The 24,435-nt window shown below is 41.7% G+C and overlaps 1 protein-coding gene and 1 long non-coding RNA gene across 2 annotated transcripts in view; one reads left to right on the top strand and one right to left on the bottom strand.

Annotated features, from left to right (window-relative positions):
- The first annotated feature begins 3,564 nt into the window (after window positions 1-3,564).
- The window catches only part of LOC134801071 (uncharacterized), a 90,480-nt gene continuing 69,609 nt past the window's right edge, over window positions 3,565-24,435 (top strand). The window contains exon 1 of the long non-coding RNA XR_010145626.1: window positions 3,565-3,626. This is a non-coding gene — a long non-coding RNA (uncharacterized LOC134801071). The remainder of the gene's footprint in view (window positions 3,627-24,435) is intronic.
- Window positions 17,390-24,435, bottom strand: part of LOC134801008 (uncharacterized) — a 44,267-nt gene continuing 37,221 nt past the window's right edge. Inside the window, exons 20-26 of the mRNA XM_063773506.1 lie at window positions 22,388-22,655; window positions 20,572-20,677; window positions 20,137-20,283; window positions 19,705-19,883; window positions 18,861-19,067; window positions 18,523-18,599; window positions 17,390-18,426 (exon numbers count right to left, since the gene is read on the bottom strand). Of these exons, the coding sequence (XP_063629576.1) occupies window positions 18,294-18,426; window positions 18,523-18,599; window positions 18,861-19,067; window positions 19,705-19,883; window positions 20,137-20,283; window positions 20,572-20,677; window positions 22,388-22,655 (1,117 nt within the window). The 3' untranslated portion in view covers window positions 17,390-18,293. The remainder of the gene's footprint in view (window positions 18,427-18,522; window positions 18,600-18,860; window positions 19,068-19,704; window positions 19,884-20,136; window positions 20,284-20,571; window positions 20,678-22,387; window positions 22,656-24,435) is intronic.

The raw sequence follows: 24,435 nt of genomic DNA, 5'->3' as shown, positions 1-24,435 counted from the left end.
CTACAGTAGTTATTATTTCATCCTCCCATCGTTTGAGTTGTGAGCCTCTAGATCTTGACCCGTCTCTTGGGTGCCACATAAGGATTCTTTGGCTCCATTTTTCGATCTTACAGTGTGTCCTGCCCACCTCCATTTCTGCAAGTCTATGTGAGTGAGGATGTCTCTAACTTTGCTTCTTTTTCTTATGTTGGCACTGCGACATTTGTCCTTTAATTTAACCCCCAACATACTCCTCTCCATAGCTCTCTGGCACTTCGCAAGTTTGTCTCTTTGTTTTATAGAAAAGCTAAAGCTAGTTATAGTTAATTGACCGAAGCGAAGCGAAGGTCTACGTTTTGACTCGGGCATTTTGCTTTCGTATGTCCGGATGTTCTCCTCTACAGGTCGCAATTCTTAACCGATTCTCGTGAAATTTTGTGACCGAATTTTATGACTAAATAAAATTTTTTTGTCAATCCGGTTTTTGGAAATTTTTAAAAATGGCGGAGTCGTGATACCTGGCGCCTAAACAAATAGTCGTATCGATATCATAAGACTTTTTTCTTTTTGAAACATGTTTACAGAGTTAATAGCAAAAAATGCAGAAAAAAATTATCGCTGGTTTAGGCGGTATTTAGATATTTAATTTTAACTAATTTTAATTTGAGAAGGAGTAGCTAAATTTCGTCAACCCATCTAAGAACTATTTGGCTCAGTTTGTAAACGTTCGCTTTTTCTGTTTGCACAGAGGGTCTGGGTTCGATCCCCAGTAATTGTATGCTGGGATATTATAACTTTTTGTATTTTTTTACACATAAATTTCGTATTGTTTTTCTTTAATTTACTATACACCGTGTTTTTATTGAATTCCGTTAACTTCGGGGTATAGTTAAGTACGTTTATAAGAACTAAATGGCATAGTTAATTAAAAAAAAAAAATCTTTTTGTTTTCTTTTTTGTTTTTTTTTTGTTTAAAAAGTAATTAAATGTAGCATATAGCGTTGTTGTAACACGGGCATTACATTTAACTCAACCAAACAATTGAAATCTGTGACATATCAATGTCATTTCGTACATCAATCGACCGAGATTGTACTTAAGTTTAGTAGCAAATGTATGAACTCATTCTAAACACTAATCAATATGTAAGCCGGCCCTAAGGCAAGTGTACACGCTTGTAGAGGCCTTATAGTAAAAAAAAAATTATGGATTATCTCCGAAATGGACTTAATTAGAACATCGGTGTCTTTGAGAAAGTTACTTGATTTAAGCTCAGGAATGCACCCTTGAAATTAACGGAAATCAAAAAAAACACGGTGTATTTAAAGCTCTTAGCACCATGTTATTTCAAGCTCTGCTCGCGAGGTCTACAGCTCACAGAGCCACTAGTCATAATACGTCAGGATCACCGGGTATCATGATCATAACATTACTACCAGTAACCCGAGTGAATATCGTTACCGGGTAAGCAGTTGCCAACAGTGGTGGTGCCGCCCGCCGCCCCTCGCTCGCCGGCGCGGAGACGCCGCGGGCTACTAGTATAGTAATCACTACTTTGCTAACTTACTCTTAAGTCTAGGTATTAACACTTTAACAAAGAGCAGCTACTGGAGAATCTTTCGGCGTTACGTTTTTGAAGTGAAAACTTCTTTAGCGGCGCTGTGCACTTTTTGAGGTGGGGAAAAAATGTTAAGCTCGAGACAGCGTAACGCGTAAGGCGCTTGCGTGAAGTCATGTGTGACGGACAATGTCATTCTTTTTTTATTTAAATGCCATCTAGTAAGTTTCCCTCAAACTGGTATTAATATAACTGTAGTAAGGCAAGTCAAGTAAGTCATACATAGTGCTGCAGATATTTTGCACTAGATGGCGCTGTTATTGCACCCCGTTGTTTTTTTAACATAATAACATAAAAAAATGGTTTATTGATCCGCCAATTTGCTGTTTTAAAGGGTACCTAAAGCACCGCCAAATGATCTTTGAAGACAGTAGGGCTACCGCCAATACCGAAAATCGTCAATTGGGGGCATTTTTCTCTGTCACTCTAATTACGCCTTCATTGGAGTAAAAGAGTAAGATCCCCGCAATTTGCGAATTTCGGTTTTCGCGGTAGCCCCTCAGGTACTTTTGTCTTCCGACTTCCGAATTTAATCATGTCCATTATATCCATTACGGCTAAAACAACAAGTGCCATTACGCCACGCCATAATCAATAACCATTCTCTAATCACGACAAGTCCGCCGGCGTCGACTACGTGATAGCTGTCTTTAGATGTATACGTACTCGTATTCACAAATCGCTTTACTCGTCTGTGTCCCTATATATTATGTTCATTTGAACCTGAGACGCGTCTCAACGAATGCGTACGTTCGGGACTTTAACTATTAAGCGCGCGGTTGTTTTATGCGATAAAATGTATATGAAAAATGACAACACGCATCGGCTAAGTATAAACCTTCATAGAATGTGAGAGCTCCGTGCCGATCAGCTATATCGGCGCTCACGACTCGTCATTTCTAATGGCTTGTATAAAGACGCCCCTAATATCGGAACATCTCTTCGCTTTCTAAGCTGCCAATCACTGCCGGTTGCGGAGGAATTTTGATAATAACTAATTGTTTTCAATTGCTTCGCCTCGACCTCTAGCGTGGGTGCGTCACGACAGTATCTCGCACTATAAAGAGCGGAATCGCAGTGACGCGTCGTAAATTAGTCACGATTTTATCACATGTCCTCCTAGTAAAATCGTTAGGTTTACAGCAAGTCACTGCGATTCCGTACCGTCATCGTTTTTTAAGCAGCGGTGTGGTGTGGATGAACTTTTACCTACTCGTATGACCCGTCTCTTCCCAATGAATCTATCTAAGCAGTGTTATGTCACGTGAGAGGTATTGTCGCGGCACACTCGTGCTAGAGATGATGACGTCGTGTTTGCTACCATCACCGTGTACTATTTAGATCTTCACTTCTCACCGCTGTTCCCACCTCAGCTTCTTGTTAGGTTAATTGATAAAAAAATGTTAAAGATGGAGTTAGGTCCTGCCGTGACGCTTTACTCTCCCCAAAAACATTACCGACCCATCAATCCCGCAACGGACGTTCTCTGCTGGTAATATATATAATGATGATTAAGTCTCCTTTATCGCTTACTGTTGTTTCTCGGTGCACCCTTCACTCTTCTGTAAACTAGGTATCTCAGGTGTTGTTCTCCGGCACTCTAGAAGGTTTCCTGACGCAGCTACCCTCACTACTTATTATGTATTTCCTACATAGTCCAGGGCTCCGAGCACAGCGGTCGCGGTCGCCACGCCGGATGTCGGTGGCCGTAACGCCAGACCGCATCCTCTCGGAGAAACTTAATTTATTGGTTTAGTTGAATGTGGTAATGCTTCCGGTCTGAGACGACATACGGACAGACACACCCGTTTAGTGTTAGCTTACAACTCTAACAAGTTACGTTGTTCCGCCCACACGTTTGCGTTCATTTTATGTAACGAAAAAAGTAATCAGTACGGCTACCACCAGTTTTGACATTGACAGATTAACTCGCGTCTACGTAAATTACTTTCTATACATCTCGCTTGCACTAATATGCGAGTACGAGCGAGATGCATAGAAAGTAAGTTACTTAAACGTGAGTGAATATGTCAATGTTAAAACTGGTGGTAGTGCTTCAGAAGCGCTCAACGAACACGTGACAAGATAGTAAAGCGACATCGTTTTTGTGACACATGATTTCTTCCAGATACCTATCTTAAATGTTGTACCAACTGCTCCTGTGCTCCTCGTGGATGAAAGGAAACCTAAGCTGTGCCTGGGCTGGGCACCGGATATAGGCCGAAATATTAATATTATTATAGGTAGTAGGTACAGGTATAGTCAGCAGCAGAAGTTGCTAACCGGGCGTGGTGTTCAAAATGATCTTGACGCGAATTTATTGTTAAGAGCAGCGGTCGGCGACGCGTACCTCTCACTTGCGGCCCGCGAGCCTATTTGGGTCAAAAACATACATACACATACACACTATTGCCCACAGGAGAGAAAACTAGCGTGTTCGCGCGAACTGTACATTTTTCTCTTCTGTGGGCAATACCTAGTTAACAGCTTGTGGGCATGTAAGTAATGATTTTATCACAGTTCTCTGAATAAAAGGAGGACCTTTTCACGTGGATAAGGGTTAAATAAGAAAATTAACCTTTATAACCCTTAACTCTTGTGTATGTCTACAGGAAAGACGCGAACACAGAATGTTTTTGACCCATTTTGTATGTAATATTGACAAACGACAATGTCTGATAATAAAGTCATAAATATTAACAAAGTGCGGCCCGCGTCAACTTCGGTAACTACTATTTGGCCCTTGGCTGCTAAAAGGTTGCCGACCGCTGGTTAAGAGAATAAGAGCGTGTCAAGGTTATTTAGAACACCTCGCCCGTTTAGCAACTTCTGCTGCTGACTGTACCTACCTAGATACCTATATTAATATTCCTATAAAAAGGAAATCTTCTGAAGCTGTTGTAAACACAAACCGCAAACTTAAAATGAGTACTAAGCCATGCATCATGTATGAAGAAGCAACTAAAAACTTTACATCGACAAAATCGGGATGACACACGTCTACGACTATCTCCATACATTAAGTTTCGACTGGCGTTTTCTATTAACCCTTTAACGATTGTCATTTTGGCCGCTTCTTATTTCATCACATGAAAATAGCCTCAATAAATATTTGAATTTATAAGAATATTTATTAAAACCTGTGATGTGGTTCCAATACCATCTGACAGAGAGACACAAGCGCGCAGAGCCTAATAGACCCTTCCGGGAAGCCTTGGCTGTGGCCTCGGGCCGCCGGTATTGATTGATAACCCCATTGTCTCGGCCGCCGCGCCGCGCAGACGGAGTTCATAAAAGGTTCACTTTCGCCCGATGCACTTTCGCTGCGCCTGCGCTGAGCTGAGGGAGGACATGCGTGTTGCAATGGTGCGATTATAATAAGCGTAGCTCTATATAATAAGCGTAGCTAAATCATACAGAAGGAGATGATCAATGCAGTGTTGGCAGTGTCTTTGGAAGTCGTATTAAACATGGCACCGGAATGAATTTCCGATCGTGATTGAAATTTTCTTTAATTAATAATTGAATGCAGTTTTTATTTTGCCTAACAATCGCACTTAATACTTACGATCTAACCTAATAAAGGAATGTCTCCTTTAAGTAAAATGAGCCAGCTTAAGGATTTAAGGTAGTTTCCCTCCAGGGCCTGACTTATTTTTCCACACTGTATATATCACGATTTATTATAAGTTCATCGGATGAGTCAATCTTAATTATCTTAAAATATATACCTATAATGTATATTATAATAAACAATATATCCAAAGAAACGTTGAAATGTAGGCCGCTTTGATAGCACGCCTTGCCTCGGTCTCTTCGCATCAATTAAAGTTTTGAGTCGCGAAACGTGGGGCTCTCCGTTCCCACGCCACGGTGCGGTGCGGCCATGTTGCCATCATGTATCAGGATAGTATTTGATGCCGTTGACAGAGATATCTATTAACTTTTTTATTGATTGACAGGTATTATAGTGAATCTAGTTAAAATGATAGACTCCTTGTCTCAGGCCGCCTTAGTTCAGACTCTGTGAACCTGTATATAGGTCGTATATAGATGTATTAGATGTAGTGAGAAGGTATTTTTATGGACAATTTAATTCTATGTTAGTTCAAACTTCAGTTATACTACACTGTATAATAAGCGATGTGGGGCCTTATTAAATTACTATTAGGTAATATATGGCAAGATATAAAGTGGCCTGGAATATAATTGAACGTTGTTACGTACTAATACTAATAGTCTTGTCAATTGTGGACTAATTTATTTGAAAGGGGCAGGTAAATAAAGCATAGGATAGTCCCATGTGAATTTGACCAAAACCGACTCTAAGGGAGTCGGCGTAGTTAGCACTTGTTTTCAAAAACATTAATAGGTGTAGATTTATGTATGTTAGTCTGTAAGGTATTTGTAATATGGGCCTTGTTGCCTGAATTAAATTTCTAAATAAATAAATAAATACTTAAACAAAAAAAGACAATTAGCTTCATCCGTGATCACTTGTTGAGTCGGGTTATCGCGTCCGCGTCTGACTCCGCGCAGTAAACACACGAGCAGGCGGCTTAGCACGGTCGCGTTTTTATCCCTTGTCACCATGCCTGTCACGTTCTAACAAGTACGTAAGTGCGAAAGGGACGCGCATAGTGATAGACGATAAAAATGGAACCGTGCTGCGCCCACAGGTGCGCCGGCGCAGCGCGGCGCGGCGCGGCGCGGGAGCCAGCCAATAAAAGTTATAGCTTATAGTGAAAGTGCAGGCGCAGGGCATGAGCGGTAGCGGGCCAACAAGGCCAGCTCGACCAACACCTAGAGAGACTCTCGCTGGGTGGTTGGATCAAGGGTCAGATGCAGAAGGCGGTAATTTTGGACACGGCGCGTATAGTACGTCGGTTCCTCACTCTGCGGCCCTGACCACCGGCAGCTTGGGCCAAGCCCCGCTGCCGGCGGAACCCTAGGTTAGGTTTTTTATAATGTGTTTATATGTATTTTTTATTGTTTTGTAAGTGTTTTTATATTTTACTTTTATATTCATATTATAACAAACCTAACTTAAGACGGAAAATAAATAAAGAGAATAATAATAAGCCCCCAGGGCAGCTTGTGGCGAGCTGAATGGGAAGTGACGTCCCTTGGGTCCCATACCCCCGAGAGTCGGTCAGGCCCCTCTCTCCGGCTTGCCTTAACCGGCCGTCCAGAGTGGGGTGTCAGAGCTATAAATGCTCGCAGGGTGGAAGTGAAATTTGCCTAAGACGCGAGTTGGCACAGTGGCTGCTTACAGCCACTGGGTAGAAAGCGGTGCACACCTCTCCGCACCCTGAGCCACTTACGCGATGTTGTCCCCTTGTCGCTCCGTGCGAGCGGCCGTTTTCGGGGACCCATATTGTGAGTTGGCGAGTCACCACCTGCCTATTTTTCCTGTTTTTATAACATATGATCAAGGCAGGTGCCATAGTTTCTTCCATAGTCCCAGTTACCAGTGCATTAGCATCTCAACCCAATAGCCCAGTTCTTTTTGTTCCTTTTTCTTGCAATAGTCCTACACTAACCGGGGCGCGAATTTACAAAGCCTATACTGAATTTACAAAGACTATGACGGAAAACTAGTCAATCTACAAACCCAGCCTACACCTGAAACACAATTACATAGCCCAAACACAAGCCGCAGTTCTACCGTCACAAATGAAACCAACACAAACACGCGACGCACAGAAGATATCACTTTAAACACTTCACAACAATCTGCTAACTTTCGTAACATCTGAAAATAAAGAACCACTTAAAATCCTGTACCAAAATATGCAAAGTGTATTTAACAAAACTACTTTACTAGACGCACTTTTAGAACCGAGCGATAACCAATACCAAGCTGTATGTATATCAGAATCTTGGCTATCAAAGGAAAAAGAACATCTCATCAATATCAGCAACTACATCCTAGCGGCATCAATGTCTCGAGTCAACTACGCGGGAGGCGGCTGCTGCATACTACTGCGCGACGATATGGAATATGTCGAGCGAAAGGACATTATGGACTACTCCATCGAATATGTAATCGAAATTGCTGCTGTTGAATTAACTAAATTAAATATAATACTTATTGTAATATACTGGAATAGTCGACTACCTGACATATTTTATATACAATTAAAACTTGTTCTAGAATTATTAAATAAGAAATATAGTAAGAAAGATATAATAATAGGAGGTGACTTTAACACAAATATTTTAGAAAATGACAAAAAGTCGTTAGATTTGTTACACTGCATGTTACAATATAACTATACTCAACACATACATGAACCAACGCGAGTAACAAATAATTCATCCACTTGCTTAGACTTAATATTTACCAATTTCACGGGAAAGTCTATATCAACATATGTTTATGACTTCGGTTTGTCTGACCATAAAGGCACTATAATACATTTAAATGAGCAACAAAATATACATAAAATAACGTGGAAAAGCCAGAAAAGAATTTTTAACAAAAAAAATATGTATGATTTCAAAGCACAACTGCAAACAATTGATTGGAATAAAGTAATAAATAGTGATAATGATATAAATGATAATTATAACAACTTTGAATTTATATTAAAGGACATCCTCGACATTCATATACCTATTAAAAAAATAAAGTTTAGACTATCTAAAAAAACATGGCTATCAAAAGGTATTAAAATATCGTGCAAATCGAAAAGGCTTTTAAAAATCCTTGTTTCGTATACAAAAAACCCTATTCTTACTAAGCACTACAAGCAGTATGAAAAGCTACTAAAACGAGTTATCCTTAATTCCAAGAGAAACCAATACATTAAAGAAATAACTGCCTCAAAAAACATATCTAAATCTATGTGGCGAATAATTAAAGAGCGCACTAACAAAAATGTAAAACAGACCAAGCATAACATTGAACTAGATATCCATAATAATCTAACGTCCGATCCAAAGCAGGTTGCGAATGCATTCAATGCATTTTTTGCGTCAGTTGGAGGGGTCAGCGGGGGAGCCGCCCCGCGCGGGCGACCCGTGCGCCAGCCGGTTACCAATACAATGTACCTCCGGCCGGTCGAGCCGCTTGAAGTAAACAAGATAATTAAGGAATTAAAAGATAAGTATAGTTACGGCATAGACGAGCTACCATCTGCATTAATTAAGTTTTGCGCTGATGAACTAACTTTACCATATTGTATGCTAATAAATCAGTCCTTTTTAGAAGGAATATTTCCCGACAGATTAAAAATTTCCGTCATTAAACCCATACATAAAAAAGACGCCAAATCAAACCCTAGCAATTATCGACCTATTTCTCTTTTGCCCGCGTCCTCAAAGGTGTTTGAAACAGCAATGTGTAAGCGCCTTTACTCATTCTGTGAAAAATACGATGTATTTGACGACTGTCAAAACGGCTTTCGTAAGAACCGATCCACTGAACTTGCTACTTACAAATTTATACAGGAGGTGCTAAATACCCTAAATGACAAAAATTATGCAGTTGGAATCCTCCTAGATATGTCTAAAGCCTACGACCGCGTGCAATGTAACTTACTATTGGATAAGTTATACGACGTAGGAGTGAGAGGTATAACGCATAAATGGTTTGCTTCCTACTTAAAAAATCGTAAGCAATACGTTGAAGTCCAATACCACGATCATAACACGGGTTTAATAACAAACGTAAAATCAGACGAGCAAATCATAAATCACTCTATACCCCAGGGAAGTGTAATTAGTTGTTTGCTATTTATAATTTATATAAATGAACTCCCTAAAGTCATAGACAAATCATGCGTGTTATTTGCGGATGACGTCTCAATCCTCACATCATGTCTAAATAACGACACTCTGGACACAGACCTAAATAACACAATGAATAAAGTAGTAAGCTGGCTCAACGACCACAACCTGGAAATAAATTTAAACAAAACAAAAATCATGCAATTTAAACCAGTACAAAAGCGCGCTTTAGAAATTGATTATTCGTTTAACGGCCACAAACTGGAATGTGTAGAAACTTTCACCCTTCTAGGTTTTGATATTGATACAGGCATAAACTGGAAAGCACATGTTACGAAAATCAAAAATAAAATGCTCAAGTTCATCTATGCCCTGAGAGAATTAAAAAAATCGACTAGTCTACAATCGGCAAAAATAGCATATTATGCTTATGCCTACTCTTGGCTCAAGTACGGTATTATCCTTTGGGGACATAGCACAGACGTAAACGATTTATTTTTACTCCAGAAGAAATGCATACGCATCCTCGCGAATATTAGGATCCCAGAGAGCTGTAGACCATACTTCATCAAGTACGAAATTCTTACCCTAACTTCGATGTATATTTTCGAAATTTGTAAATTCGTAAGAAAACATTCGGACCTATTTACAAAGTTAGTAGACCAGCCCCGACGCTTCGAAACAAGGTTTAAGCATGATTTAGCATTGCCGTCAACCTCTAAACTAAAACTTCATAGTACAAGTCCAAACGTCATGGCAGTTAAAATATATAATCACCTTAAAAACGACATCAAAGCTCAAACAAATTACAAAAAATTTAATAAAATGTTGAAAGACTTTCTAATAAATAAATGTTATTACGACCTAAAGGACTTCTTCGATGATAATGTTACAGACACCTTCTAAATAATTTATTATAATTAAAACAATGACATTTACAAATACTTACCTAAATTATAACTAAAATTAATTTTATGATATGCTATTGTACATTAATTAATTTATTTTAATACATTTATTACAGATCTGAACCTGATTTTGAGAAAATGTAATACATACAATACAATTTTGTTATGTACATACAATACAATAAAATTATAATAGTTATAAGTAAGTTATGCTGTGCCCTTACAGGGTCCATGTGAGACATTGTACATATATTATATTATATTTGACATCTATACTGTACCATGGTTGCAATAAAGAATTATGAATTATGAATTATGATAAGGTTCAGATGCGAACTGAACTGGATTAGCTTTTATTTGGACAAAACTTGACCAAACCCTAATCCTTTACAGTACAGAAATTTACTGAAATCGGATAGACTTTATTGGCTAAATTAATATGGATATTGTTGCTACAAATGCTAGTTTGTTGCGATCTAAAAATTGAATAATATTTTAGTAATGACTCGGATTGTATTGTATTAATTACCGTTCGTGCTAATTACTTAAAAATGCCTAATTTTTTTTTCATTTAAGAACTATGTCAGTTGAGATCTCTTATTAGGACATTTAGTGTGAAGTCGTAATACAATAAAATTATAAGTCGACTGTATTTTATAATATAATACATTGGTACATAACGAAGTAGATGATTTATTTAAGGACCAAGATTTACTACGGTGTTCTGCCTTTTCTCCGAACGAAGTTTTATTGTCCGACCCGACTTTTTTTACATCGAACGACTTTTCTGGCAACAGTTCATTTTCCTGGGGGTCGCAGTTCTAACCTAACCTAACCCACTTTTCTGGCAACAGTTCGTTTTCTTGAGGGTCGCAGTTCTAACTTAACCTAACCCACATTTCTGGTAACAGTTCGTTTTCTTGGGGGCCGCAGTTCTAACCTAACCTAACCCACTTTTCCAGCAACATTTCGTTTTCTTGGAGGTTGCAGATCAACCTAACCTAAACTCATTTTTTGGCAATTTACATGAATACTAGGTGAAAGGTAATTTAGTAAAAAAATAATTGTTGAAATCAATATTCAGTGAACTGTGGTGTCGTACAAATAATACTCGATGAATAATATTCAATAATGACGGCGAGACTCCGCTCGACTAGGTATTGTGAGAGCATTAATGTTTAAATATATCGCGACAAAATCTAATCCATTTGAGTAAATGAGTATTATTAAAATTATGATATCACATTCAAACGTGACTGACCTTACTAAACTCGACTAGGTTTTGTCGTGAATAATATTTTAAAATATGTATGCAAAAAGCTAATCCATTTCAGTGACTACTTTTTACCGAAACGGTATAGATATTGTTAAGCAGGGATGTTACGGAGCTCCGGTTCTGTTTCCGTTAAGGCGGAACTTCCGTTTGGTATTACACATCCGTTTCTGTTCCGGTTCCGTTTTGTTTAAAACGGAAGTTATAACGGATGTCAATGCTTCACGCGGCGGCGGCGTACATCAAAAACAAACAGGTTCATACCAGTCATTCGCTCATCGCCCCGCTTGCCACGTGCTACGCTAATTTGGTGTTTGTTTGTATACTTTGTTTTATTCGTGTTATTAAAATTAAAATCGGTTGTGTTCTGTTGTGTACTGACTACTGACTGTGTGTAGTGTGTGTGGTGAATGTTAGTGTGTAAAAAAACGCACAATGAAGCCGAAATCAAGTTAGATTTGGAACTATTTTGATGAAGTTAGTGGGGACACGGCTAAGTGTAAACTTTGTCTGAAGGTTTATTCTAGAAAGGGGAAAACGACTACATCGTTATAAAGTCAGGCCCCCATTCTGGTTCCGGTTCCGTTTTCGGTTCCGTTTCCGTTTTCGATTCCGTTTCCGTTTTCGGTTCCGTTAAACTAAATTGAAAACATCTGTTTCCGTTTTCGGTTCCGATAAAACCACATCCGTTACATCCCTGTTAAGTAATAAGCATAAACAAAAGCTCACCTATTAGAATCTGAGTCGTGACTGAAATAGTATAGCTTTTGTAAATTCGCAACCGGCGCTTGTCCTTGGGTGCACTACTATAGCGCATACAGGGATAATCGTCGGTTAATGTCACATCACACTTAGAGTAAATTGTCAATTTACAAGTGGCCTCTACGTGTTGGCTTCGGCTCCACGCACGCCTACCAAAAGTTCGGGACCCCATGGTCCCGACATTATGTAAAAGACACACACAATAATAATAATAATAAGCCCGCAGGGCAGCTTGTGGCGAGCTGTTGGGGAGTAACGACCCCACGGACCCGAGTGCTCCCGAGAGTCGGTCAGGGTCTCCGTCTCCGGCGTGTCTTCGTCGGTCGGAGTGGACCCCAAGGGGACCCGCAGGACTCTCAGCTCTGGCTTGCCTTCATTGGCCGTCCAGAGAGGAGTCGCTAGAGCTATATGCTCCAGGGGTGGAAGTGTTAAAGGGCATAACGCCGCGAGTAACTTCGGAGAAAGCGCAGCACCACCTCTCGACACCCCTGAGCCGCTCACGCCGGTGTTGCGCCTGGCCGTCTTTACGATGGCGCATCAGGTGCCCATCTAACGAGTGGCGAGTCACCGCCTGCCTCGATAACACTGTATAACACAATGTTATGGCAGGTGTCCGGAACTCTTAGCAATAGCCCAGACTTATTTTCCACCCAAATTTAAACCATAGACCAGGACTCTTTCCATTTTTCTATAATAGCTCCCAATGCCTGCTGAAACCGGTTTACGGGTATCTATTTATGTACCCGTGAATGGGTTCCAGCAGGCGTTCTACATGACATCAAAGCTCTCCAAACGGCCTCTACGTGTTGGATCTATATCCCCACGCACGCCTTATAAATGACCGGGCTTAAAAACCCGAGAGTTTGTAACGGAGATACAAATAATATTTTTTTTATTTGGCAGGCAAGAAACACAAAAAAAATACAATACAATATAATAAAAGATGTAAAAGTAAATATAAAATACAGTAAAAAAAATAGTAAAACTTACAACCTAAAACAATGAAATAAAACATTCACAAACTTGCACTAAAGATGGCCGTTCTCAGACCGGTGCAGTTTTCGCCAATGTTTATTAAATTCATCACTGTAGTCAATGTCTAATGTCATATGATTTTGTGTCTTTAAATAAATTATGTTTATGTTTATTATTATAATTCTACAACAGTCATTAACAAATATGTATGTGTTATTTATTAGAGTTGGAGTAAGTATACAGCCCGCGCCCGCTTCCGCTTATCACCGGAACCACCGTGAAACTGCCAGCGGTATTACAATCAAACATCGATTTTTAAACTTTACTACACATGATAAAATTGATAAATGATATCATATTTATTCGAAAGTGATTGTAATTATAATATAGCCATATTGATGTCTATCTAACAAGTACCCATGTAGACGATGCGATGAAAGAGAAAAGCGTTAAACGTTTTACTATATTTTATTATATGTAATGTATAACTCGAGATATAAGTATGTCAAATACAACGGAAACAGCACCTTCTCTGTCCAATGTAGGTCTAAAATAATTGCTTTTATTCATATGACATTATACTATTTATATTCAGGTTGTGGCACCTACTTATTACTTTCATACTTTCATTAAGTTAATCCGGGGACATAAACCCGCTGGTACAAATACTTAGTATTTCTTTATATTTCAATAATCATTCTCTTTATTCGTCACCCTTCTTAGGCTAGGGTTTTTATAATATGAATATAAAAGTAAAATATAAAAACACTTACAAAACAATAAAAATACATATAAACACATTATAAAAAACCTAACCTAGGGTGCTGCCAGCAGCGGGGCAAGGCCCAAGCTACCGGTGGTCAAGGCTGCAGAGAGAGGAACCGACGTACTATCCGCGCCGTGTCCAAGATCACCGCCTTCTGCATCTGACCCTTGATCCAACCACCTAGCGAGAGTCTCTCAAGATGTTGATCGAGACTCTTCGCTATTAGACCGTTCACTGAAACGACTATCGGGACAATGATCGTCGAATCAACATCCCACATGGCGGTTATCTCGTGGGCCAAGTCTAGGTACTTACTGGACTTGTCCTTCTCGGCCTTCACGAGATTCTCATCATGGGGGATGGTGATGTCAACGAGCACGGCCCGACGTTGCGATCGATCTATTATTGCAATATCAGGCTTATTGGCTACAATAGTCCTGTCAGTGATGATAGATCGATCCCAATAGAGCGTGGCACGACCATTCTCGAGAACAGGCGCAGGTAAGTACTTGTAGTACGGTACTTCGCGGCCCACAAGGCCATATAGAAGAGCAAGTTGCTGGTGAATAATCCTGGCTACGAGATTATGTCTGTGCAAGTACTCGCCGTTAGCAAGATGAGAACAACCGGAAATGATATGCCTGAGTGACCGCGGCATACCCGACAAATGTCGACCGTACCGTCCTTCAGGATATATTTCCGATAGTTGTTCGTCATCATACCTAACTTCGTCCGCAATTGCACAGGCAAAACCCTCGGTTTCTCCGAAGAGGTCCCCGAATCGTAACCAGTTCACCGACGCGAGCAGGTCCACATCGGGTCCCGTGAGGGCCTTGTAGAACCGCCCGTGTAGCACCTTACTCTCCCATGCCGCCTTGCGATCCGCAGTACTTAGTACCACAGGTTTGCGCCAATTCTCGTTTGCCAAGGAAAGCGGCGTGAGGTTCCTATCTACTGCCACCACATCACGATGCATCTCACACTCGTTATTAAGGAAATAACGTTCCTGAGATAGTACACCTCGCGGTTGTGGAGATCCTTGGCGTTTAGGAAGCCTCGGCCTCCCACTTCCGTGGGATGTACAATCTCATAACTGACGAGCGTGGGTGTAGCATGCGATGTGTGGTGAGCAGTGATCGGACCCTCCGATCCAGGGCGTCCAGCTCGGTCTGAGTCCACCTTAGTATGCCAAAGGAGTATGTGAGTAAGGGCATTACCCAGGCGTAGAAGGCGCGCACTTTGCTGCCTCCTGACAAAAGACTGTTAAGGACTTTTGTGACCCGACTGAAAAAGCGCTCCTTCACCGACCGTCTAATACCCTCGTCCTCAATACCCAATGACTGTGACATACCAAGGTATTTATAGGTTTCTGATTCAGAGATAGATCTGAAAGACATTGTCTCAGAAAGTTGTAAATTTGTTGAATTTACAACCCTCCCCCGCTGTACATGCATATCCGCACATTTATCGACACCAAACTCCATGTGGATGGCACTACTGAAGACTTCGGTGGTTTTCAGTAGCTCCAACAATAATCATTATTATTAGTATTCAGCATATATGCGTCCCACTGCTAGGCATAGGCCTCGTCTCATGCGCTAAAACACACACACACACACACACACACACACACACACACACACACACACACACACACACACACACACACACACACACACACACACACACACACACACCCACACACACACTCACACACACTTTTTGTGACACGACTCGATGCCCAGACTCCTCCTAATTAGCAAATTTCTCTTTTAACAGCTAGTACCAGCCCCCAACAGAAAAAATAGGGGTCGTGTCCTACCAAAAAGTTAAAGAGCTGACGCAAAATCGGGAAAGCTGGAAGGTACTCCGCCAACTAGAGAATAAGTCTTAAGTGAATGATGATGATGACAGTCTCCATCAGATATACAGGGTGTAGTCGTTAAGTGTAGCCAGGCGATGATTCCGTAAATATAACAGATATCAGAAAACTTCAAATTGATATCGAAAGTGCGTTACCCAATGAGTAAAATTACATTAATAACTTTTTTTAATAAAAGCAGAATTATCCCAAACATTAACTTCAAATAATACATTTAGTACGACGACTCATCCCTCAAAGAACGTCGGTGTCGTAAGAGATAAAACTGCTTGAGATTCATTATTTGCGATAATAAACTGTAATAAAATAATAAAACTACCGTTTATGAAATAATGAATCTAACATTTATTTTTTGCAGGGATGTTGCGGATGCAGATTTTTTGACATCCGCGGATGCGGATGCGGGATATTTAAAGCCTCACATCCGCGGATGCGGATGCGGATGCGGATGCGGATGCGGATGCGGATGTCAAGATTAGGTACTTAAAAAACGTCAAATATTAATTTTTTAGCATTTTTTATAAAAAAAAAACGAAACGTGTTTGTGCAAGAATATAAGTGCGTTTTATTTAATAAACAGTAACTTGGCCGACTTTTCGAGATCTAGACGATTTCGTTATATGTAATGCTAGGTAGCACTTACGCCGCCGGCGCCGCCGCTAATACGTTCCTGTTACCGACTTGGTCGACATCCGCATCATGCGGATGCTCCGCATCGATTTTATGCGGATGCGGATGCAGATGAGGATCTTAAAATAATGCGGATGTTCCGCGGATGCGGATGCGAATATCCGCAACATCCCTGTTTTTAAGCAAGTACATTTTTTGATTACAGTAGTTGCTCGAAGTGACGCTCTTCTTGTGCGATACATTGACGGGCCCTCTTAAATGTTTCTAAATGAACTTTTCTTAAAATATGCGGTGTAATTAAAAAATAAATGTTAGAATTATTATTTCATAAACGGTAGTTTTATTATTTTATCACAGTTTATTATCGCAAATAATGAATCTCAAGCAGTTTTATCTCTTATTACGACACCGACGTTCTTTGAGGGGTGAGTCGTCGTACTAAATGTATTATTTGAAGTTAATGTTTGGGATATTTCTGCTTTTATTAAAAAAAGTTATTAATGTAATTTTACTCATTGGGTAAGGCACTTTCGATATCAATTAGAAGTTTCCTGATATCTGTTATATTTACGGAATTATCGCCTGGCTACACTTAACGATTACACCCTGTATTGGAGCGACCAAGGTGCTTACAAATAACTGAACACGCCTTTATTGTCAAGGCGTTAGAGTGCGTGTTCAGATATTTTTGAGTTCCTGGCCGCTTCGATATGTCTGACGGGGACTGTACTTTATAACTTATTATAAGGAAAAAGGAAATAGGTAAATGAGAGTGTAGTTATGATTATATATCCTGTGCCCTATAATTTCCTGGACAGTTTTCTATCTCAAAAAGGTAACCAGGGGAAATTAAAAAAACGAATCTCTTATAATTAATTTATTAACTAGTTTAACTAATAGTCTAACGACTGGTCAGGTAAGTGTATTGCCGATAGTACCTACTTATACCTTACACGTAGATTAAGGAAGATTGTTGAGTGCTACCGTTCGCCAACAAACTGTCATGCAGTTTGGCGAAAAAATATGTGTAATATATTGCTGTGTATTTTTTATTGAGTAAATAAAAAAAAACAATAGCACCTGTTCCTTTTGCACTGAATTATGCTGAAACAGACGACGCACGAATCTGATTGTATCAAGGTTAAGTTGCGAAGGTTGTGTTAGTTTGTATGCTAGGTTTGGTTGGATGAGGGGCCGGCGCGCGATGGCGTGCGCGCTCAGGTGGCGCAGGCGCCGCGCGCAGCGCGTCTTGCACCGCGGGCACCACCGGTACACGTCGGGTACACCATCGTCACACGGTGGCTGCACCAGCTGTGCACGCGGAGTACACGACACAAGTGATACACGACTCGCCGCGGGCCTGCGCGCCGGCACCGTGACACCAACGAGATTTCAAGAATTTAATACATACATTACATTAATACTTCCTTAATACTATAAACCTAAAATAAGTTTAGCGTAGGTATTAAAAATTACTTTATTTAACATAGACTGATATTTGATGTGATAAATTATCTTTGTGTTGTTGTTGTCAATCCAGGTGAGTTGCAGTAGAACGCCGGGAACCGATTCGAGCGCAGCACAACGGCGCGCGGCGCATCGCGTCGTATGTAACGTCCACACTGCACTGTATCGTTCGAAACTTGGCACAGAACCCACACCTTTGCACGTGACTGCAGCCCTCGTTATAACCAACATGAAATACGAAATGAATTCAGTCACTTTGCGCAAGAGATGTGTTCTCGGCGTGCCCCGCTGGAGGCAGTTTACTCGGAGACGGTGATGGTGAGCTGCTTGCCGCGGCTGGACTCGAAGCGGTCCATGGTGCGGATGTCGAGGATCAAACACAGCGACCCGCCCAGCGCCAGCAGCATTATCGCCGTTACCATCAACCCCGACCTGCGACACACAAGTCATGGGTCAAACTTATCCAACTACGGAATAGAACTAGCTTGATAACTTGGTAAAAGAAAAACTAATGCTGGTGGTACTTGCCAGATGGGAGCGGTGGTGAAGCCTATGCAGTCGAAGGCGTCTGCAAACTCCTCCGTGCTGTCCATATAGGGCTGCATCTAAAACCACACCAAAGTCCAAACTGTCAGTATCAATTTCGACCAAGATATTTCAACAAATTTGATCAAAGAAGATTCTTTTCAATCAATCAATCAAACTTTTATTGATAAAATAGAAGTATTTTACATCAAACTCAAACCAATCAAACTCAATCGTCAAACTTAGCCTCCTAACATGTCATAGAGTTTTAGGACGTATTGGATATAGAGAATACATTAGTTGGAAAATGGGAATGAGCAATTGGAAGTTGTTGTTCGTACCTGTATGTCCGGGAAAGTGAGCGTAGCGCCGTCGTCGCCGCGGTAGACCAGCGGCAGACCGCAGCGGTACGCCTTGCCGAGCACGGCGGCGGGCGCGTCGGGCGCCGCGGGCGCCAGCAGGTGGAACTGCTTGCCCTGGCGCGTCACCTCGGCGCCCACCGCCGCCCACCAACCCGCCGCTTGCTTGAATGTCAGGTCCAGCGTGATCTGCGCAGACGCCCCACGTCCTGGCTCGTCATGGATCGCGTGGACTGGAGGGGAAGGCCAGTCGACGCGATCCAAGGGTGACCTGGGACTTTTACTCCAAGGGGAAAGCAAATCGGAGGTTGCTCTTTGACTTCTTCGACGGCGATATCGCAAGCTAATTTTAGTACGAGACAATTTAAAAGGGCCCTGGTTCTGACCGTGTCTCCACATTAAAACAACTCACTGCAACTTGTATTAAAATAAATTTATTTCAGCTCCACCAAAACTTACATTTTTATATCATGACAACTCAATCTCTTCTACCGTTTCTATTCCATGTAGTTTAGTTTTATTATTGTTTAGTTTGTATTTTTTGGCTCAATAAAGTCCCTTTTATTTTGATTGGTATTATGCATATACTTAAGTCATAGAATTCGAATGATGGTAAATTACTTTCTCTCGTACTATAGGATATTAAAAAAGTCGAAGAGCGCTCCTGCTTGTAATTATTCATTCGCTCAGCAATTTTTCTAAAATACTTCGCAGTTTATTGCCAAAAGTTTTCATACAGGCATATATTGTGCTCCTTTCTTGATCTGCCCTATAAAAACTAAGGAAACTTCGCCAGTGAGTTGACAATCGACTGGTGTGTGGTTACCTTATCGCGTGGGTTGGCGTCGTCGGCGAAGTTGACGACTAGCGAGGTGTAGAGACGCGAGGTCTTTAGCGTCTGCTCGCCCACCGGCGCGTCGAGCCGCACGCGCGTGCCGTCCGCCAGGGACAGCTCCGGCCAGCCCGACGAGCGCACCAGGGCGCCCGCGCCTTTGCCTGCTTGTCCTGACAACGACAAAGACACTATCATCTGATGGCGAGAGACCAGAAGTGAGAAAGGTCTGAGGAGATGGTGGAATCAACAACAAATCGATAAACAATAGCTTGAGCTGGGCCCACGATTGGCTTCGTTTAACTAGCGAAGATGTCAGTATGTACACGGAAGGAGACGATAAGTCCAGACATGGAAAAGATGAGGGTTAGCTAAAATATTTTATTCATGTAAGAAATGCAAGGGATATTTATCTGTGTCACAAACCTGACGCATTGAACAGCGCTGCGGACAGCATGGCTCGCGGCGGACGCTCATCCTCGGGCGTCGGCGACGAGCTGGGCTCTTCGGCCGCGCGCTTGGCACGCCACTCCTCGCCGTAGTCGGACGGACCACTCTGGGACACAGAGTTACCTGAAACAAACCACTTCGTTACTGACATTAAGTCAAAGAAAAAGAAAAAAAACAGATATTGGAACAGGGTTTTTCTTCATAAACATACTTAGTAATTTCCTCGTGTCTGAGGATTGAGACAGAAAGCAATTAATCTCAAAACGGTTCCCAAATTGCAAGAGCAAATCTGGCATTTGTCCATAAATGCCGTAACGTAAATCCAGTCTAGAGAAATAAACCAAAAGTTAGTATTTAATACTCTCGACTCTGTGGAGGGTCAAAGAAAAAATGAACCTTGGAGGTACTCACCAAGGATTCCAAGAACTTGCTCATCTCCGTAGATGTCCTGAAGACGGGCGAAGGTCTCCGTCATCTGCGCATCGCGCTCCGACCACGGCCCCTGGAGCGTGAGGACCTGCACACGAAACACAATTCACACAACACAACGCACAAACAACACACAACGAGCTACTGTATTAGGACAAAGGACTGACCATGGCATGGCCAGACGAAGATCCAGAGGTGTTGAACGGATTATACTCGACTGACAGGGATGCGAGCTAGCGGATGCAATTTATACCCTAGACGCTCCTTCCCCCTACCCTAGGGCTAGAGTCAGGAGTTACTGGGAATCGCGTGGGAGTGATATCGGCTGCATCGATCGGCGCATTCAACAGGTCGGCTGTGCAGTGAGGGGTGGGGTTGGGGTGTTTTACCGGCCGATGTATTCAACAAGTCGGCGGCGTTGCAGTGGAAAGGGAAAGGGCGGAGGCTGCATCGATCGGCGTCCAACAGGTCGGCGGTGCAGCGGGGGTGTGCAGTCCGCTTGGACCTAAATATAGCTTCTGGGATTTCGGCTGGGCTGGAAGCTTGATGTAACTGAATGTTAGACCTCGGCGCGATATCTAATCTGACTGGAATATCGAGCATAGGCGGTTGTCATATTTAAGATTTGTCGATTGGTTTTATGGTGTAAATGTTTCTTTTTATTTCGTCTTTTCGTCTAGACTGATAAATTTTGAACAAAGGGGCCTACCGCGAACTACTTCGTACGATTTTTCGTCTATCTATTTGCTTCCCTATTGCTCGAATATCCAAGATTGAGCAATACAAAGGCAAATAACAAAATTATTTCGAATTTCGTTCTTAGGTGCTCAGCTCAACCTGATTGCTTTGTTAAAATACCGAATGTTTAGATTTGTGGGATAGAGCTGTATTGCATGCCATCTTCTTTTTGTGTATGTTGTGTCTGTTTGTGTGATTATTTGTTGTTTGTATAAAGAAAAGCGTTCATAGGGTTCCGTAGTCACCTAGGAACCCTTATAGTTTCGCCATGTCCGTCTGTTTGTCTGTCTGTCCAATTGTTTCAAATTGACCTGTAGATATGTTGTTGTTGTACCTACTAACAATATTATGGATCTCTGGATTTGAAATAAATAATTGAATTGAATTGAATTGAATTGAATAGTTTAGCTTAAAGTTCAACACCAAATGAAATGCTTTTTGCTTTTACTGCGCCTTTAACACGGCCATACAAGCCATAAACCTACTTACAACATGTATGTAAACAAGTAATGTAGTCTCGCAATTACTGAGCCCATCCAAATAATGGCTCCACTTTTTGTCCACTTTGAACAACCACATTTTTGGAATATCTTACCAATTGCCACAGTTAAAGTAATGTTGAAAAAATTGCTTTATAAATACACATAGTCATCGCATACTTAAAAAGATTACCAAATTATTTAATTGTCTTTCTATTAATGAAAGTTGCTCTAATTTTCCTATTTTACCATGATTGTGTAAACTTAGAGTAAATTAATACGAGTAGCTAATGAAAACATCAACTGTTACGGTTATGGTGTAGGTATGTGGTAAGTATACAAACAACTACCTATATGACAGCGCTAATTAAAGCGCTATAACTGTCAAACTGACAGCTAGGATGTAGGCCAGTGTTACATAACAAGTTTAATATTATTATGGGACATTTTTTTTAACACAAATTTAAGGTCACCGTTATTATTTATAGGTATTAGGTATAGTGCAATGGAAGATAAAAGGGATGCGCTTGCATGTTGCGCCTTATTGTAGGTATATTATAAGTCATATACGGCTACCGTACCTGGGTTTCGTTGCTGACATAGTCGGGATGCACGTCAAGGAAGGCCTGCGGCAGCGCCAGCACGGGGCGGTGTCTCAGCGCAGTCCGGAGTCTCGGCAGCTCGGCCCGCGCGCCACCGCCGTCCTGGCTGTTGAACACCACCACGCACGGCTGCTGTGCGTACAGGCGAGTCAACTCATCTTGGGTCAGCGCTTGGAGCGCTGGCCGGCGGTACTGCTCTAAAGACTGTGGCCCGAAGAAGAGGAAAGGGCCTTCGAGATTAGCGAGGCTATGCCCGGCTAGGGATATCACGAGCACTAAGCTCCACATCGCATTCAAGTTCACTTGACTGGATACCAACCGGGTACTCTCTGGGTGAGTTGCGCGATCGATCGCCGCGCCGCGCCGCCACCGCGCATGCGTCGCGCCGCTGCCATCTCGGGGTCGCGACCATAGATAATGAATTAAGAATGCTTTTAATCAGAAGTGATTTTAAACCTAATTACATCACTAAAATATTAGTAGATAGTGTAAATTTTTAATCAACAGTAGTCCCGTGTCAATTAAATACAATAGTACTTTGCAACAGGCGGCATGCGTGTCTGAGGGCCTATCGCGATCACCGAAGTTCTTAAATTGCAAAAATCTTTATCTGCCACTCTAATTGGAGTAAAAGAGTAAGATGCCCGCAATTTGCGAACTTTGGTATTCGCGGTAGGCCCTCTGCATTGTTTATTTTTGTGACAATGACAATTTTCGTGGGAATGAATAAACTAGCAAAAAGCAGAGCTTTGTAAGGGCTCGCGGAGTTTTTCTACCTAAACGTACCGGACCGCGACTTTGATCCAGTCCGAGGCTTGTTCCATGTTCGTTCGAATGGGTACGTAATAAGTCCGTTAAGGACGCAGGTATAAGTGAGAGCAAGAAAGAAATATACCTACTAATTGGACCCCGGTCGCTGTCCGGTACGCCTGTCTGTTACAGATTTTACTTCGTCCATTAAAAACGTGTCCAGACGACAAAATCAAATTGCCAATATCATCCACACGTAATATACAATTTCATAAGCGCTTATTAATAAGTTATTACCAAAACAGCGTGTGCCTATATTGTATAAAACCCGAGCTCCACTAGGTACTGCCAGAGTTCAGCATCAGCTATCTTGGGTACTACGCTACCAAGTGATCACCATGACGAGTCGGATGTCCAAAAGAGCGTGTGTCTATGTTGCACCAAACCCGAGCTCCTCTAGGTACTGCTAGGGTTCAGCATCAGCTCTATCTTGGGTAGTAACTCTCCTAAGTGCTCATCAAGACGAGTGAGATGACCAATACATCGTGTGCCTATATTGCAACAAACCTGAGTTCCACTAAATACTGCCAGGTTTCAGCTACAGTTCTATCTTGGGTAACTCCCAAGTGCTCAAAAAAACGAGTCGGATGACCAAAACAGCGTTTGCCTATGTTGCACCAAACCTGAGTTCCAATAGGTACTGCCAGAGGGTTCAGCATCAGCTCTATCTTGGGTACTGCTCTCCCAAGTGCTCATTCTGACGAGTCGGATGTCCAAAACAGCGTGTATCTATGTTGTACCAAACCTGCATGAGTTCTACTAGGTACAGCCAGGGTTTAGCATCAGCTCATCAGCTCTATCTTGGGTACTGCTCTCCCAAATGGCCATCAAGACGTGTCGAATGACTAAAACAGCGTATGCCTATGCTGCACCAAACCTGAGTTCCACTAGGCACAGCCAGGGTTCAGAATCCGCTCTATCTTGGGTACTGCTCTCCCAAGTGCTCATCAAGACGTGTTAAATGACTAAAACAGCGTGTGCCTATGTTGCACCAAACCTGAGTTCCAATAGGTACTGCCAGGGTTCAGCATCAGCTCTATCTTGGGTACTGTTCTCCCAAGTGCTCATTCTGACGAGTCGGATGTCCAAAACAGCGTGTACCTATGTTGCACCAAACCTGAGTTCTACTAGGTACAGCCAGGGTTTAGTATCAGCTCATCAGCTCTATCTTGGGTACTGCTCTCCCAAACGCCCATCAAGACGTGTCAAATGACTAA

This window comes from Cydia splendana, chromosome 21 (assembly GCF_910591565.1).
Source record: "Cydia splendana chromosome 21, ilCydSple1.2, whole genome shotgun sequence".
Classification (NCBI taxonomy): Eukaryota; Metazoa; Arthropoda; class Insecta; order Lepidoptera; family Tortricidae; genus Cydia; species Cydia splendana.
Note: the sequence above shows the minus strand (reverse complement) of the source record. Positions and strands in the feature narration are given on the sequence as shown.